The 17,281-nt window shown below is 42.9% G+C and overlaps 1 protein-coding gene across 1 annotated transcript in view; it reads left to right on the top strand.

Moving 5' to 3' along the window:
- LOC144767613 (putative methyltransferase DDB_G0268948) overlaps positions 1 to 17,281 on the top strand; it is a 293,468-nt gene that overhangs the window by 28,746 nt on the left and 247,441 nt on the right. The window contains exon 3 of the mRNA XM_078651016.1: positions 15,434 to 15,594. Coding sequence (XP_078507142.1) covers positions 15,434 to 15,594 — 161 coding nt within the window. The remainder of the gene's footprint in view (positions 1 to 15,433; positions 15,595 to 17,281) is intronic.

The following is a 17,281-nucleotide window of genomic DNA, read 5'->3' as shown; positions in this document are numbered from 1 at the left end:
TATTAAACATATGAATGCCAACATTCTAAATACAATTCTTTTTTATAGGATTTTTGATACACCGACCAGAGTGCCACTGTTTGAGAAGGTTGATTCTGAAGAAAGCTCAAATGTTGAATTTGAGGGTAATCAATGGAACGCAAACGTCAGTTCTAAGGCTAAAAAATATTACCCATACCCTTTTACTCCTACCCCTTAAGGACCATAATAAATGTATTTAACCTTTAGGAGGTATTTTAACTGTTATCAGATAACGCACCCACAAGTGTTCATAGGGTCCCACTCATTCGACAGACTTACTGGGCTGGTTTTGATTCTCATGACCTTGCCTCTTCTCCCACTTTAGGAGCACACATTGATGGATTACCACCAATGTGAGGAGTGGGTCTATGGTGAGGCATTTGATATCTAGGTGGGCGAGGGCCCTGGTCCTTTGAATTTAATCATTTCGAGTCTACCATGAGACCAGCTAATTCTATCTACCTCGGGTCTTATTTATTTTTGATTCCTGGTTCAACATAGTTTGTCTCATTTTCAGAATACAATCATTTGTAACAGCATGTGAGTTTCATCATTTTTCTAAATATTATGCAGGTGCCTCCATCGCAGTATCGTATGGAATGTTAGTGTAAAGTCTTCCATATCTAGTGTGGCAAATGTTTGATGAGAAAACTTGAATGCAATCAATCAATCATGTTCATACTACCCCTTTTGACATTCTCAATTGAATTTGTTTTGCTGACTGTTTGAATTTCACTTGAAGGCTGGTTCTATCTTTTGCATCATCTTCTTCTTCTTTGTTCTCTGCCTAAAAGAACACCATTGGATCTGGATTGAAATCACTGTTGGAGAAGATACTGTCATCACTATAATCAACAGCAGTCAACAAAAGGAGGTTTTGGGTCCTATCCCTGACCAGCCTGGACCTCAACAATCGCTAAACAGAACAAAGTTGCTGGTCCGGTTCGCTTTGTGACCAATTTGAGCCCCACCCAGCTTATCAATGCTACGTGGGCCACAATTTATTTAAAGATTATTTATTTTCCTTTTTTGGTATTGGTTTCATTGATTTCTTATACGACAAGAAAGGCACTTTTGTCAAGCAGTTGAATCAACAAACAGACATCGGTGTGCACAATATATCCAAGTGACAAATTAATTCAAATGACAAAATAAATCACAATGGATGCTCAAAATTCAAAACACCAAGAGCCACGTTACTATATACAATACATATTGAAACATACAAAACATTCCATAAAAACAACACAGTCCTTTGAATTGTATACCAATGGATAGGCGGAAACAGACAATTAATACGGACTTCCTGCCTATCTCAAAGAACCTGTGGAAAGGTATTTTTAAGGATTGGACAGCTGGGGCGGGGCCAGTGGTACTACTTATTCCCCAGCTGCACCCTTCTTCCTTATCACAGGCTGGGAGTCACTATAATCAAAGCAACTTTCAGAAAATTGTATATATTCCAGCTTTAGATATTTTGAAAAGTCACATGTGTTTTCTGAGTAAGAATACAATTCTGTTTTTTTTTAAACATAGTTTATTGATTTTCTTAATAACACAATCTTCTTAATCACTGTTGCACATCATAGCACATATATGCTTGTTAGTCAAGGCCGAGAACAAATGTATAACATTACAAGGAGAAACGGTATATCATGCACATTGCCAATTGAGTTTTGCATGTACATTTTGTTATCATGTAGATTCCACAAGGTATGTGGCATTTCCATACCTGCAGTATATTGCCATCGTGATAATAACCTGCTCCGCCCTCCCACACACCCACAACTAATTAACAAACTGCACATATCCCACCCCCTCCCGTCCCCCCACAGACTCAGTTCTTCCTTCACAAACTTTAATGTCAGTCAGCAAATTGGTACATCTCGATTGCAATTCTCAACATAAATCCAGCCAATATTTCCTATACTATCTTACAGTAATATGACATCCTGATCCCTTCTTCTGACACATCCGAGCTGTTGTGCTAAATAAAGTATAATACCCTTCCCATAAAGCCTGCATATCTGTGGTTATGAATTCTGCAAACAACATATTCCAGTCCAATGATATAGGTTTCTTTCGAAGTCCCTTATGTTCCTCTCATTTCAACTCCATACTTTCTGCTTTGCCCCACCTAACCGCCTCATTGTACCATTCTAGCACAGAGGGTGCTTTTACGGCGTTCCATCTCATTGTAACGGTGCGTTTAGATAACATTAATGCCAGATTTGCAAATCAATTTGTAGGGCCGCCTTTCTGCATCTAGGAATAAGTCCTAATATACAACATTCTAGTTGGTCCCCCCCCTGTTCCCTCTCTCCCGGGGCTACAGTGTGTAATATTTGGTGCACTGTTGTCCAGGAGTGTGTCAATCGTGGGCAGTCCCATGACATATGTAACAAATGTGCATTTGAAGTGTGACAACAAGGACAAACATATGTTGTATCTGGAAACATTCAAGTTAGTTTACTAGGGGTTAAATAGGCACGGTGTGCTATCATGAGCTGAATGATTTTGAATTTGGGATTTCTCGATACCTTCCTCGGATATTCTAATATGGTTCCCCATTCCTTGTCCGTCATCTCCTGGTGTAGGTCCCCATTTCATTTAGCCCAAAGTGTCTGCAATGAGACTGCAGCATGCTTTCGGATCTCCCGATATAGCCAACTGGTTAGGTGACTGCCATTTCCCATCAGATACTGCATGTATACTAATTCATGTGTAGGGAGCTCCACCCCCCTGGTGCCCACATTGCCCTGACATTTCTAGTAATGTCCCCAAACAACTTTCCGACCATACTCACTCGTGCATCTACCCAGGTAGATATACGTTGTAGTGTTACAATCCCCAGTGGCACAGGAAGTCATAGTAATGGAATGTTAGGGACATATGGGCCTTTGTATAACGTAGCCCCCTTTTCCAGTACATTAATGCAGTCCTTAGTAATGGTGGTGCAGTCTGTGGTAGTCTGCTGTTTGGCACCAGTTGTGTGTGGAGTGCTCCTTTTCCCATTCACGCTTTGTCATACCAATTTTGTGTAAATTGCGTCCTGCCATCCAATACGCCAACCTTTGCAACTGGCTCGCTTAGCAATATGCTTTCAGATCTGGGACCCCCAATCCTTCCTGCCTTGTATTCAATTGGAGTTCCAATAGGCCTATTTTTCTATGCCCATCTCCCATATTAATTCCACCAGTAAGGTATCTAATGTTTTGAACACATGAGCTGGAACTGTTACCGGTAAATTTGTAAAGTAATAAAGTAGCCTGGGGAGCACCACCATATTGGCGATAGCTACCCTTCCTGCCACTGATATCGGTAATGACATCCAGAATGCTATTTGCACTTTAACAGCTGCCTTAGCCCGGGTCAAATTTCCCTCCAATAGGTCTTCCGCTTCTCTGTACACGTGTATTCCAAGGTATCTAAAGGTGACCGTCGCTTTTTGAAACGTCCAGCTTCCAAAGGGGAGTGGGTCTACTTGTGTGGTGTCTTTAAATAAATACGCATATGACTTGTTGAATGCCTGACGTACATCTAGGGAGACACAGCCCTGTGTCTTGTCTGACTCATGTCCCCGTGACATGACCTGATGCAATCTTCTGATGTTAAGTGCCATGTATCTTCCTGGTACAAACCCACATTGGTCCCTATGGATTAGTTTTGGTATGTATTGGAGGATCCTATTCGCCAAGAGCTTGCTTTTTCTATACTACTATTATAAAGGAAGAACTTTGCACCTTTGAGGCGGGTAAACTCGGGAACCACAGCGCCAATCCACACACCCGATACATCATTGTAATCGTCAGGGTGTGCAGATGGACATAGGCTATATAAAGTATAAAAATATGCGTTATTTAAAAAATTAACATTAAAAAAAAAGTAGTCCCTTCGAAGTAGCGCCGGCCGCGACCTGCGTGCTGACGTCAGGAGCATGGGGAGGAGCGGCGTCCAGGAACGCGAGGAGGAGCGGCGGACATGGCGCGGGAGAGGAGCGGTGACAAACGGCAGAATGGCGGTGAGGAGCGGCGGACAGGCGGGACGAGCTGTAAGCGGCGAGGAGCGGCGGAGCAGTGAAATAAGGAGCGCGGGGGAGGAGCGGCAGATGAGGTAAGGCTCCGGGCAGGCGGGGGTCGGGGCAGGTGGGGTATGGGGCGGGCGGGGGCCCTGGCTGCTTGACAATGTCGGGGCAGGCGGGGGGCCGGGCTGCTGCACAATGTCGGGGCGGGCGGGGGTCGGGGAGCCTGATTGCTCCTGGACAAGGTCGGGACGGGCTGCTAGTATCTTATAATCTGTATTTAGTAGTGAGAGGGGGTGATATTCTTCCATTTCCATACTGTCCCTGCCCGTTTTCGGCAGTGATACCACCTCCCCTTGCAATGTAGTAGGTGGAAGAGAGCCAAAGTCGAGCGAGTCCTGATATAGTCGCTGCAAATGGGGAGCTAATAATATTGAGTATAGTGCATAAAACTCTATCAGTAGGCCATTAATCCCTGGTGTTTTATTATGGGCAGTGCTTTAATTGCTGCGCTTTTTTCCACTGTTGTTATAGGCCTCTCTATTTCTGCTGTTCCGCTGTCAATTGTGGAAATCGAAGCCCCTCGAAGAAGGGCTGGTACTCTGTGTCACTAAACTCCTGTGGGCTGCATAGAGAGTCTCATAATAAGGCTGTGTTGATCTCTAGCTGGGTAAAGATAGTTCTGCCCTCTGGAGAGATGACCTCGATAATGGGGGCTACCACCAGCATGTTCTTAATTATCCTAGCAAGGAGCAGACCCACTCTGTCTGCCTCTGCTTGTTGTTTTTTTGCGAAGTTCTTCCAGAAGTCGTGCCTTGTGTGCCTCCTGTAATTGATCCATGTGCGTGTCACTGTCTGGTGTCTCACGTTCTAGATCTTCCAAGCTATTTTCGACTTCTGCCAGTTCCCTTATAAGGAGAGAATGGGCCCCTACTCGTGTACTGATTGCTACCCCTGTGTTACTGTTTTAAATGTGTCACATTCCACTTGTCGTGTACTGGCAGTGTCTGCATTTTCAGCGAAATAGTTAGTAATTGCTGTAGTAAGGGTGCTACCGAATACTGGGTCTTTAAGGAGAGATGGCTGTAATCTCCAGGTCGGGATCGATATGGGGATCCTGCCCCATTCTAGTGTGACTTAGAGGGAGTTATGGTCAGATAAGGTTCTGCCTAGGTATGTGGTGTCTACTACATTGGCAACCAGATGCATTGAGCAGAAGATCCTGTCAATACTTGTGTGCAGCCCAGGTGGCGGTGAAAAAAATGAATATTCTTTACTAGCAGGGGGGTCTATATGCCAAGCATCACCTATATTCCTTCCCACTGCCCATCCCTTAAGTGCAACTGACTGTTTTTTACAGCCGGTACTCTGCAGTGGAGGATGAGATTTGTCCAGCCCTAAGTCTAGTACTGCATTAAAGTCCCCTACCACTACCCAGGGATACTCGTCTCATCCTGTCAGTGCAGAGGAGAGTACTCCCAAAAACTTGTCTTGCTCTGAGTTCGGGGCATATACGCTTCCTAGTACTATGTGCTCCCCATCCAATTTGCCATGCAGCAGTACATATCTGCCATTCGAGTCTATCCACTGTTCCAGGAGCACAAAGAGGGTACCACCTCATATCCAGATCACAACCCCATGAGCAAATGCAGAGTAGGCGGTAAAAAACAATTGGCCTCTCTATTTATTTTTTAACTTAAGGGCCTCAATGCTTGTAAGGTGGGATTCTTGCATAACAACGATGTGTGTCTTCTTGCAAATAAGCTGCGCAAAGATCCTGTGCCTTTTATGCACCAAACCAAGACCTCTTACATTCCAGGATGTGTATGTATATTTACCAGGTGAAGCCATTCATTTGTGTACATGCTCTTGTCCCTACCTGCCGACTATACAAATGGTTATTTGCAGCTGAGTCTGTAATTAAATACATTTCTAAATCTCCCAACATCAGGTTCCCCTTCAAAACATTGGAGGACTAAACAATGAACAACAGTTCAACATGAGTTCTGTATAGTCTATAACATAGTGCAGTCGCCATAGGGGGAGTGACAACCACCATTTTCTTAGAGTGCATCATACAGCACACTTCCATCACAGTCGTGGAGCCCCAGCTCGGACCTAATCTACTATGTGTACAAATTATATTGAGACCATCCACAGTCAAAGTTTAACAATATATATACTAATCTGTTATAATAAAATACCAGCATGTAGTATTCGAAGTGATCATCCCAGATATTCATTAGCAGTCTGTGGAGTAACCAGGGGGGAGGGCGTCAGACTGTTCTCAGAGTCTGGGTGCATAGTGGCTTTGTTTGAAGAGTCAGCAGAGTCAGCTGCAGATTTCGCATCCTGTTTCGCCATTCCTGTCACTGCTACGAGTGCTTTCCTCTGACTTTGTAATTTGTTCCGGGGAGGGAGTCGCGCTATAACAGATCAAGGTGGCCAAAATATTGAAAGAAACCCCTAAATCACTAATATCCTCTGAGGAGTTTTCCTCCTTCTTCTCTGACAAAATCACAGCCTCAGGAAACAATTTTAGATGCGCCATTTACTCTCAACCCCTTCTGGATCTGCCTCCTCCCTCTGTGCTTCCTCCACAGGCTTCTCCCAAGAACCAAGCACACTGGACCGACTTCAAAAGCTCTGATGAACATGCCATCTCTGAAATCCTTTCCACCTTAAACCCGAACAACCAATTCAATGACCCACTCCCTGCTAATTGCCTAGCTTCCACCGCCCAGTGTATCATTCCTAGCTGGACTGCAATAGTAAATGCTTCCCTTCTTCAGGGATCGGTACCCGATTTGATGAAAACCGCCCAAGTCTTTCCCATTCTGAAAAAACGTTGCTGGATCCTGCCTCCTCTGACAACTTTAGACCCATCTCTAACATCCCACTTTTGGCTAAAGTTCTGGAGAAGTGTGTGCAACAGCAGTTGAGCCTACACATCACCAATTTCCACCTACTAGATGACTTTCAATCCGCTTTGAGACCTGTACACAGCACGGAAACCACCATTCTCCAAATTATGGATGATGCCCGCCAAGCTTTGGACCAAGACAAAACCTGTCTTCTAATCCTCCTAGATCTGTCCTCAGCCTTCCACACTGTCAGCCATGAGAAACGCCTCAAACGCAGGGTGGGAATTGGTGGCTCTGTCCTGGAATGGTTTAGGTCCTTCCTCCACAACCGATCGCAGATATTCCTGATTAACGGCAATTTGTCTGTCCCGTCCTCATCACTGTTGGAGTCCCCCAACGTTCATCACTCTCCCCCAACCTCTTCAACCTTTACCTAGAACTGCTTGCCGAAGTACTACAGACCGCAAACATCGCGTACCACATGTACCCTGACGACACCCAGATTTACATCAAAATCTCCTCTATTGAGTAGATTCTCTAAATGAATGAAGCCTTGAAACAAACTGTCCAATGGCTCTCATCCAACCAACTCAAACTCAACGCAAAGAAGACAGAGGTTCTTCTAATATCCCCACCTAAAGCCAACCCTGAGCTTCAGATATGGATCAAGGCGATCACAGCCTTAAACTGCCCTCCAACCATTGTGGACTCTGCCAAATCCCTTGGAATAACCCTGGACAGCAATTTAAACATGCGGGACCACATCAACTCGATGGCTAAATCATCCAGATTCCACCCAAGCTATCTAAGAAACTGAAACCCTTCCTCGACATTTCCGACTTGAAAATGGCAGTTTAGGCATTAGTCACCCCAAGACTGAAATATGAATGCTCTACCCTCTCGGGTTTACCCAAGATCTTGCTGGTACCTTTAAAAGCCTGCCTCAACACGGCCGCCAGGCTTCTAACAGGCCCAAGGAAGTTTGACCATATCTCACCACATTTGAAAGCGCTGAACTGGCTTCCTCTACAGGCCAGAATCGAACTCAATATAGCATGTATCACGCACAAGGCGTTTTACACAAACTCCCCTGCATATCTTGCCCAGAAACACATGTGATCTAGAGGGACCAGAAACTCCTGGTCCTCCAGAGACCTGCTGCTTCAAACTGCATGTTTTAGGAAAAAGAAAACTTACAACCGGGCCTTCTCTGGAGCTGCACCAAGAATATGGAACTCATTCCTCACTTCATAAAAGAGGACAAAACATTCCTAATGGGCAAAATATTCGCATAAACTCCGCCTGTTATCTCACAAAGAGATGAGATCTTGCCCCATCTCCTTGCTATGCATCCCCGGGAATGCACAGGCGCTATTCTCCTGGCTCCTTTGGGCTTCCCACCATTGACTTTGAACCCTTGTTTCCCTGTAACTGTTGCTTTTTCTCTTTTTTTCTCCCTTGGTTCCCAGCCCCCCACCCCACTCTCTCCAAGTCTTGGTATAGTGCTGCTGATAAAGCGCTCTGATACCCTAATGGGTCAAGTTTGCGGTCTATAAAACAAACAAAAAAAATAAGTAAATCTAGTTTTCTGGCCTCTCTCCGTTCCGATCCGTCCACTTCTGCGGTGCTGAGGCTGTTGCCGCCTACCTGGTTGTGACGATTCCTGCTATGCATTCGGTGGGAGTGTGATTTCTGCCCATTTCGCCGCCTCATCCGGATTGTTGATAAACAAACTTTTTTGTCCATAAATGACCTTTAAGCAGGCAGGGAAGAGTAGAGCATACTTTAAGTTATGGGTTTGTAGTTTTATTAACTACTTGAAATGTGGCCCTCGCTTTCCGAACTGCCAAGGTAAAAAACAGGTATAGTGATATGCGTTTGTTTTGAAAGTGGATTGCAGCATTTTCCCTGGCAGCGCCAGGAGAGAGCATCCCGATCATTATAGTTCAATATGTGAGCTATGATCGGTCTAGGTGGTGCCCCAGGAGAGGGTGGGCCTCAACAGTATTCTGTATGCTCGTTCCACACTGTACAGATAGGTGAACCCCACTAGCGCAACATGATCCCTCAGCCATTTCTTTACAAATTGGGTGGGTTTGAATCCCCCACTACGTTCCGGAATACCCAGTATGCCTACATTGTTGCAGCTGGATTGTCCTTCCGCATCATCCACTCTGTCCTGTAATCCCACCAACTGATGACGCAACTGCTCAATTTCAGAGGTGCCAGGTCCTCCAGTACCATCTTGTTAGTTTTTACCTTCTCCACCAATTTTGTATAGGCAGCTTTAATCAGGGTGAAGCTAGTAGTCAGTGCACTCACTTGTTTTTCTATAGCGATGCGTGAGTCTCTTATTTCTTTCAGGATCAGATCCAGCTAACCGCTAGGTCCTCCGGGCATTGTGGGGACACCGCATCAGGATCAGAGCCTTGTGAATGGGCACTAAGTGCAATTGAGTCTGTGACTTGGCCCTCCAAGGTTGGAGAATCTGGCTGTTTGACTTTAGTGCTCCCCATGTTCAGGCTGCTCTAGTAGACGCAGTGCTCCTTGGACGGTGTATTGTGTGTCATACTCTTCCCGTCTGCACTGTCTCCACACCCTGATGGGTGCTAGCCCACAGTCTCTTGTGTATGCCACACTACATCCCCTCACCAGGATCAATGCAGTGTACAGGCCTCTGAGATGTATAGCACGCTGGGGTGGTCTCTGCCCTGTAAGGCTCCGCATCCTGGAGGACACTGGCCCGCAATCTATTGTATGTTCCACACTGCATCTTCCTGTCTGGATCAATTTGGTATCCAGGCCTCAGTGAGGTATAGCTGCTGTATTCTCAGCACCTTTCTGGGTCCGGCAATCTGCATGGTGCACTCCTGGTCATAGGCTGTGGAACACATTCACTGTGTAGCGCAGGTCAGTCACAAGGGCAGCGGAGTCACGCTCTCACCCCCGTTTCAGAGCCACAGTCCCCATTGCCAATATGTCCTCAATACGCCACATATTGTATGAACCTCTAAACCTCCGCTTCTTTCCACTGTCCTGTGTTCACTTCGCGTCCCTGGAACTGTCCCATCTGCCATCTTTGTGCACCCTTCTTATCCCCCCATACCTGTAGTCCAGTGTTCCTGGGTGGGTGGTGGCTGCGAATCAGGAGCTGCCTCCCTGTCCCGGCTGTTATGCTGTCAGATGTTTCACTGACGTTGAATGCCGGAGAAGCTTGTTGCTTCACACCATCAGCACCGCTGTGTGCCCCCGCACTTCCGCCGTTTGAATCACTACATGTAAAGCGTGGATGGCCTCTCTATATCAGGATTGTTGCCTTTGTGTGAGGGCCTGGCACGGAGCTCCACTAGTTTGAGGCCGCCATGCTTGGTCATGCCCCCTTACAACTCTGATTATAAATGATGATATGTTTTCTCCATTTAACAGCTTGCAATAGCCTCTTGTCAATGCAACTTTCAGTTGAATACTTGTGTTGAGTTCAGGCATCTCTTTATACATTTTATTTCACAATGTTTTGGAGCCAGAGGTTTCTCTTACAATGGAGAGTAAGTACCATCTCCTCCAAACTCCTAGTCCGCCTGGCCGGTGTATAAGTGGGAAGAGCAACTGTAGGTTGACGATGGAACCTACTCTAGAGCAACAAAAAATAAATTAACTTATTGTATTAAAAGTGTACAGTAAGATTTTTTTTATTGCTCTTCATCACCATCAGGTAACACCTGGGCTGAAGGGCAAGATTATTCCAGAGGAGATTAGTGAAGCTATCTCCAACCTCCCTACCTGCAAATCACCAGATGAGGATCGATATCTATTTGAATTTTATAAAACTTGAAAGCCCCTTGTCAAAGAAATGCTGCAAAGAGACAAAGCCCAACCTAGGTCCCCTCTCTAATAAAGCCATCATCACCCTCCTGCCAAAGGACGGTTAGGATCACAATACTGATGGAGTTATAGACCTATCTCTCTGATAAACCATGACGTGAAGATCCTGGCAAAGATCTTGGCAACCGGGCTGAGACCATTTATCCCTTTCTCATATATTAATACCAAGTAGGGTTCATGCACGATGCTCATCCTACAAAAAATCTCTGAATATTAGCACACTTGCTCTGGGCCTCTGTCTCCTTAGATCGAGAGATATTGGCAATCTCCTTGGCCTCGGATCAAGTGGAATGGCCTTATCTCGTCAACGTCCTTCAGAGCCTTGGTCTGAGGAATCAATTTATCTCCAAAGTGGGATGGCTCTTCCAAACACCAGAGACTAGACTCAAATGCAGTGTTTTTTTGTCTTGTAGCATCCCGATTAACCATGGCACAGGAGAAGTGTCCTCTCTCTCTCGGCTGTTGCTCTTGCTGGCCTTAGAATGCTTGGCCTTGGGGATCAGAACCTCACCTCGGATACACAGCATGGAACTACGTGTTCTCAAAGTGAAAGCACTCATATATGTGGGTGACATTTTAATGACAATGATCAGGTTGGGACATACTCTCTCGGCCTTCACCAGACTACTGGAAACTATCTCCAAATTTTCAGGTTACATGTTCAAATGTCACTTTACTGAGTCACCACCAGAGCGTGTGTTGAGGCTTTCTATTATCGAAGGGTACCCACGGCAATGATGTATTTTGGGATTTGTCTAAACGTAGGGTTATCCCACATGGAAGATGATAATCTGCTCTCCTCAGTCAATAACATTCTAGACTTAAGTTTAACTGAGACCAAAGACTTTTGGTCTCAGTTAACTGAGACACAAGTATAACTTTACTGCTCGTAAATGCCCTTTGTGAATACCGGAATTTGTTAAGTTAGACTTTCATCTCAGTTTATCTTTGTGTGCCGGGCTCAATGTTTTTATCATTTGTATTGAAATTTACATAGCAATACAAATCTGTGATGATTAGTATGCTCTCTCATCTTTTAATGAAAAGTATTCAAATGAAAAATCTTTTGTATGCATATAGAATGACCTTATGTTTTTAATCCAAAATGGAGAAGATATCTCCAATACCAACAACAAGTAATGAAAGGAAAACACTCCTCTGCAACAGAATTTAAATGTAAATTGTACATGATTTGGACACGGTAATCTTCTTTGTATATATTGTGGTAATTTCCATATCACTTAGGAGTATTTGTATTAACATTTGTTTTTATAACATGTTTGCTACCATATTGTATTTTTTAAAGTCTTTCACTCCTTAGCTACCGAGAATTTTCCAGCACCTAAGATGAACCCTTTTTTTCATTATTTAGTGGCTTCACGCGTTCACCTTCATAACGGTTTTCTCACATAAAGCATCCTTTCGGAATGTTGCTCCTTTTTGCCCAACATCCTGGGGATTTGAAAGGTACCTTGAATATGTGGGTTGTCCTAGGAGATACTGGGAACCTGGATATAATATAGTTAAATCTATGTTTTTTTGGGGGTGAGAAATGGAATTTTCTTTTCTAAAACATTGCATTAATAAAATGTCATAGGAACACTATTTTATCAGCTTTCAGGAACAAGCAAAGTTGTATCAAAATCTATTTTACTATTTTTTTTGTAAAGAGATTGTTCATTTTCCACACTTTTTGGTGTTTTAACCTACTTGCAGTTTGAGGTGGAACTAGGTGTGAAACCCATGGGGGGAAGGATACCCATTTCTGAGAAGGAGACAACATTCAGAATTTATCAAGTGGTCATTTATGTAGATTCCTTCACTTCCCCAAGAAACTAATCATTGCATAAAAAATTAAAAAATCGAAACCAGCAAAGAAATATAAGTGGCACTCGTGTTTTCATGTGTACTTTTTTATGACAATTGCCAATGTACTGTCTGACCCTTCTGGTTGTAATAAATATAGAGTTTATTGGTTTGCCAGAAACATGTGAAACCTAGAGCCAAACGTTGATATACTGCTTATAGTGATCTTCCATCATGCACCGACGATGTAGCAGTTCATATGGTTAAATCTTAGTGAATTTAGGAATAGGGGTTCCTTGCACACATCTGAAATTGGGATTGGACATACTATCATATGATTCAGAGAGCGTTTGTATGCTGGGTGTAGTGCCTGCAACACAAAACACCCCTAAATCTGACATGGAGATATAACATTTCATTAAGCAAAATGAACAATATTTTTACAATGTATGTAGCAGCAGAATTGGGCACTAGCTCAGTTGTCACTCAAAGAAACCTACCAAACTGAGGCATTTTTCAAGACTAGATACCTAGAAAAGTACATTGTAGACTGTCTTGTGTGTATCTCCTACATTTACGTAACCCAATGCCCTTTAATACTCAAACTTCAGCAAAAACATGCATCTTCCTCATTATTTTGTGGTAGAAAGTTCTGAAAGCTGCAGGATCCACACATTTCCTACCACCCACCATTCCCACACTTGATAAAAATGGTATGGTACGCCAATTGCGGGCAACAGAAAAGGCTCCTAAACTCAACATACAGAGCAAAGTTTTCCTCTCAAAACCTACCTCTTTTGCCATATGGGTAATTCGGATTTTGGAAGTCGGCTCGGCCGCCACTCATAACAACCTACTAAACCCAGACATTTCTGAAACCAGGGCAGTATTGTTTGGGTGGATCCTTCTACCTTTTCTTCTCTATGCTTACAAATAAACATTCACCTTTGGTAAAAAATATCCATCTTCCTCACATTTCTGAAATAATAAAGTTAAGGGAAGTTGCAAATATCTACAAATTTCATAATCGCCAAGTGTTCACATGCTTGTCCAGATAGAAATCACACCCCACATGTGGTGGCAGTCCAAGTGTCCGTGAGAGGAACAAGCCCCAAAATGCAACATGGATAGATCGTATGTTTCTACCTAAAACCTATGTGTGGGTGGCTGTGGGTAGCTGTGGATTATAGGCATTGTCTCTGAGCTCTTCGAGGGAAATCAACAAAACCTAGACTTTTGTAGGAGGTTGCGGGATGGTTTGACTTGCGTGGATCATATTTTTCTTGCCTATAAGGCCTTGCAAACAATGTATGTTGGCAAGAAATAGTCAAACACAAGGAGATGATGGACAGAACACTGAAACTTTTCAGACACTAACCCCCAATCACAGATCTGGGTTGAAACCATCATTGTTCTTTCGCTCAAGTCTCCACCTCAGTTCAGACCCAGCTAAGTGCAAATCAGTCTTGACCCTGTGCCTTATGAGAACAGTCCAGCCCAAACTGCCAAGTCAGGTCTTCCCTGATCTGGAAACAAGCATAATGAGACCGATTTTGGGGTATCAGCCATGCTAGCTTGAATCCAGTGGCAAAGTGAACAAAAGACCCACGTCTGAGCATACCCTGCCAACTTAGGGCAAACAAAGCAAATACAAGAGGATGATGGATGGAGCGCTGAAACTTTTCAGATACTCACCCCTAGTCACAGATCAGGGTTGAATACATTGTCGTTCTTTAGCTCACTATTCCACCTCAGTTCAGACCCAGCTATATGCAAATCAGTCTTGATCCTGTTCTTCTTGGGAACCGTCGAGCTCGAATTGCCAAGCCAGGTCTTCTCTGAACCGGAAACAAGCATCCTGGGACCGGTTTCGTGGTAACACCCCTCATCAAAAGAAACAGTCAAAACATTAATTTGTGGGGATGCACAACATTTCTACCACCCAGAAATCCCATTATATACTATCGGACCTATATTTTGGTGGACGGGATACCTTTCTCCCTTGTGATGGAATAATCTGTCTGCCGAGATCTAAATCAGGCCCTATGTTTCCCACTAAAAAGGGCAACATCCATAGTACTGTGAAATATAACAAAAACTCTATCAATCAATCTTCAGATAGTTAATATTAATATTAATTTCAATTAAATTCATCCATTTAAAGCCTATAACTCTTACTTAAAATGTATATTCATAAGATTAAGAAAGTTAATCTCTATATACCTATTGCTGCTTGAGAAAGTAGAAACAATTAAATCTCTTTATACCTGTGTTGATTGTTACGAGCTATCATGAATATAGGCTAGTGCAAAAGTTACTAACTTGAGGAATGCATGACACATCTGCTAAACAATAATACCAATATACATTTTATGAAGTATTCTCTTCTAAAAGGGTATTTTAACATTTCTAATTTCTTCTTATGTAAACAACAAAAATGTAAGTATATTCATTAATCTTGCATAACTGTAGTTATTGTTCATGGTATTTGTTCCCTCAAACCATCCAAGGCTATCACCTGTAGATACAGCCCTTTTCAATGGCTTGCATATAGTCCTTATTCACTCACCCAATAGTGCATATAACATGAAAATAAATATTACTAGAATGGGTGTAATACACCAAGACATCATGAAACTGGTCTATGCATTGTCCCTAGCATATCATTGAAGTAGTCTGTCAGAGATTACAATGATCAGCAGCAACCCTTACTTAATTATTGTCAGAATAAGTATTTTCTGCTTGGCATTTAATATAAAAATATTGCCTTTAAACTGTGGAAAAGTGACCCTACAATACATGCAATTCCCATATTTTCTTATCTCTCCTCTTTTTCCAGAAGGGAAAGCCCTTTGAGCTGGCAGTGGATGTTGGCTGTGGCACCGGACAGAGCACCCGTTTATTGGCCTCACATTTCCAAAAGGTGGTTGGTATCGACATCAGTGAGGCTCAAATCCAAGAGGCTAAAAATGCTGGAGTTCTCCCGAATATGTCCTATATGTAAGTTTTGATGAGCGTAATGATGATAATACTAATACTCTTAGCAAATATAATAATAATAATAACAAAATAGCAACAATAATAATAACAATGATACATATACTAGTAGAACTCATAATAACTTATTTTTAGATATACTCAGGATGCGGTTTCCATGAACGGTTTATGTGGCTTACCAATCGTTATCACCCTGAGTAGGACGGGCATGCCCAGAAGTGGGTCCCGTGCTGTCCATGCCACTGGAAGTCAAGCTTGGGCCGGACTGTTCCCATTGGGCACAGGGTCAATACTGATTTGCATATGGCTGGGTTCAAACTGGAATGGAATGGGGAGCAAAAAAACTATTGATTTGGACCCAGATCTCTGTACTGGGGTGAATGTATGACATGGTTCGTATTCTGTCCATCAACTGTTGTTTTTGCATTTACCAATCGTTATGGTCTAATTAGAATATTTAATAAGTTGTGGGATTGCAAGAACTAAATATTTTTGAATTGCCTGAAAATTGTTATTGCTCACCTGATAGATAACATTGCAAATAAATGGATATCACAACTTTAATGACCTGAACTTATTGAAACATTATTGTTTCCTTTGAAGTTTATTGTCTATAGTAGGGGCCTGCAGGTTGACCAGAAATACTCATGTATAACCGTATTCAATGTGAAGAAGCAAGTTGAAATATTATTTTTAAACTGAATATGATCAATAAACAAACAACTTTGACATCGATGATTTTAAAGTTCAGTTCCTGAATTCACACATTTTGCAAATGATCTATTATTGGACCAGATGGGGACCTCTGTGCAGGGTCACCACAGAATCCCTTTCTTTGCTGAATCCATTTTCATTGTTTTTTAGGACTCTGTGCACTTTACCACTGCTCCTGTGGTTAAGTGTATGTGGCCTCTCCCTAAAACATGGTCAAAGATGCCTACACCTGATTGGTACATTTATTTAAATGCGAGTCCATCAAAAAAGGTGCTACTAGTACCAATGACCCACATAAAAAATGCTACTAGGGGGCATCAGCACTCATTGTGCCACCCACTAAATGAGCCAAACATTTCTCAGACCTGCCACTTCAACCTGTGGTGTATTTTTAAACTGCCATTTTGAGCGTAGAAAAATCTTTTACAAAACCTAAGACATCCTCCATAGGGTAGGTCCTAACCACATAGAGGACAGGGTGCCCAGTATTTAAAAAGTAGGAAATGGGGGTTAAATTGTACATATCCGGACAGCAGAAAACTTCTAAAGCTGCCTTTTTCTCTGTTGGAAGGCCTCCATCTCCCATTAACTTACACGTCGTTACCTTATCACATTTAATAAGTGTTAACGCTCATTTCGGAGCAGATAGAGATGTGCTGTCGAGGCTCAAATGATTTAAAATTTAAAAATCCTCTTTAATAGTAAATTCGGAGCTTACATCACAACTTTGAAAGTGTCACTGCTAAAAACTGAACCCCTGGTTGACTGAGTTATGCACCCATGCCAAGCAGAAACCAGAACTTTAGTCAGGGTAAGCAAGATACACAATAAAATACCTGTGCATACCCTCTAGTAGCTTGCCACAGAGCAGTGAGGCTCATCTACAAACAAAATGAGTGGAGTGTTTGTGCACCACAAATACACAGTAACTCTATGAATATACCACAAAAAACGGTTTAGAACAATAGAAAATATT

This window comes from Lissotriton helveticus, chromosome 7, assembly GCF_964261635.1.
Source record: "Lissotriton helveticus chromosome 7, aLisHel1.1, whole genome shotgun sequence".
NCBI lineage: Eukaryota > Metazoa > Chordata > Amphibia > Caudata > Salamandridae > Lissotriton > Lissotriton helveticus.
This window is presented reverse-complemented; position numbering and strand designations above follow the sequence as displayed.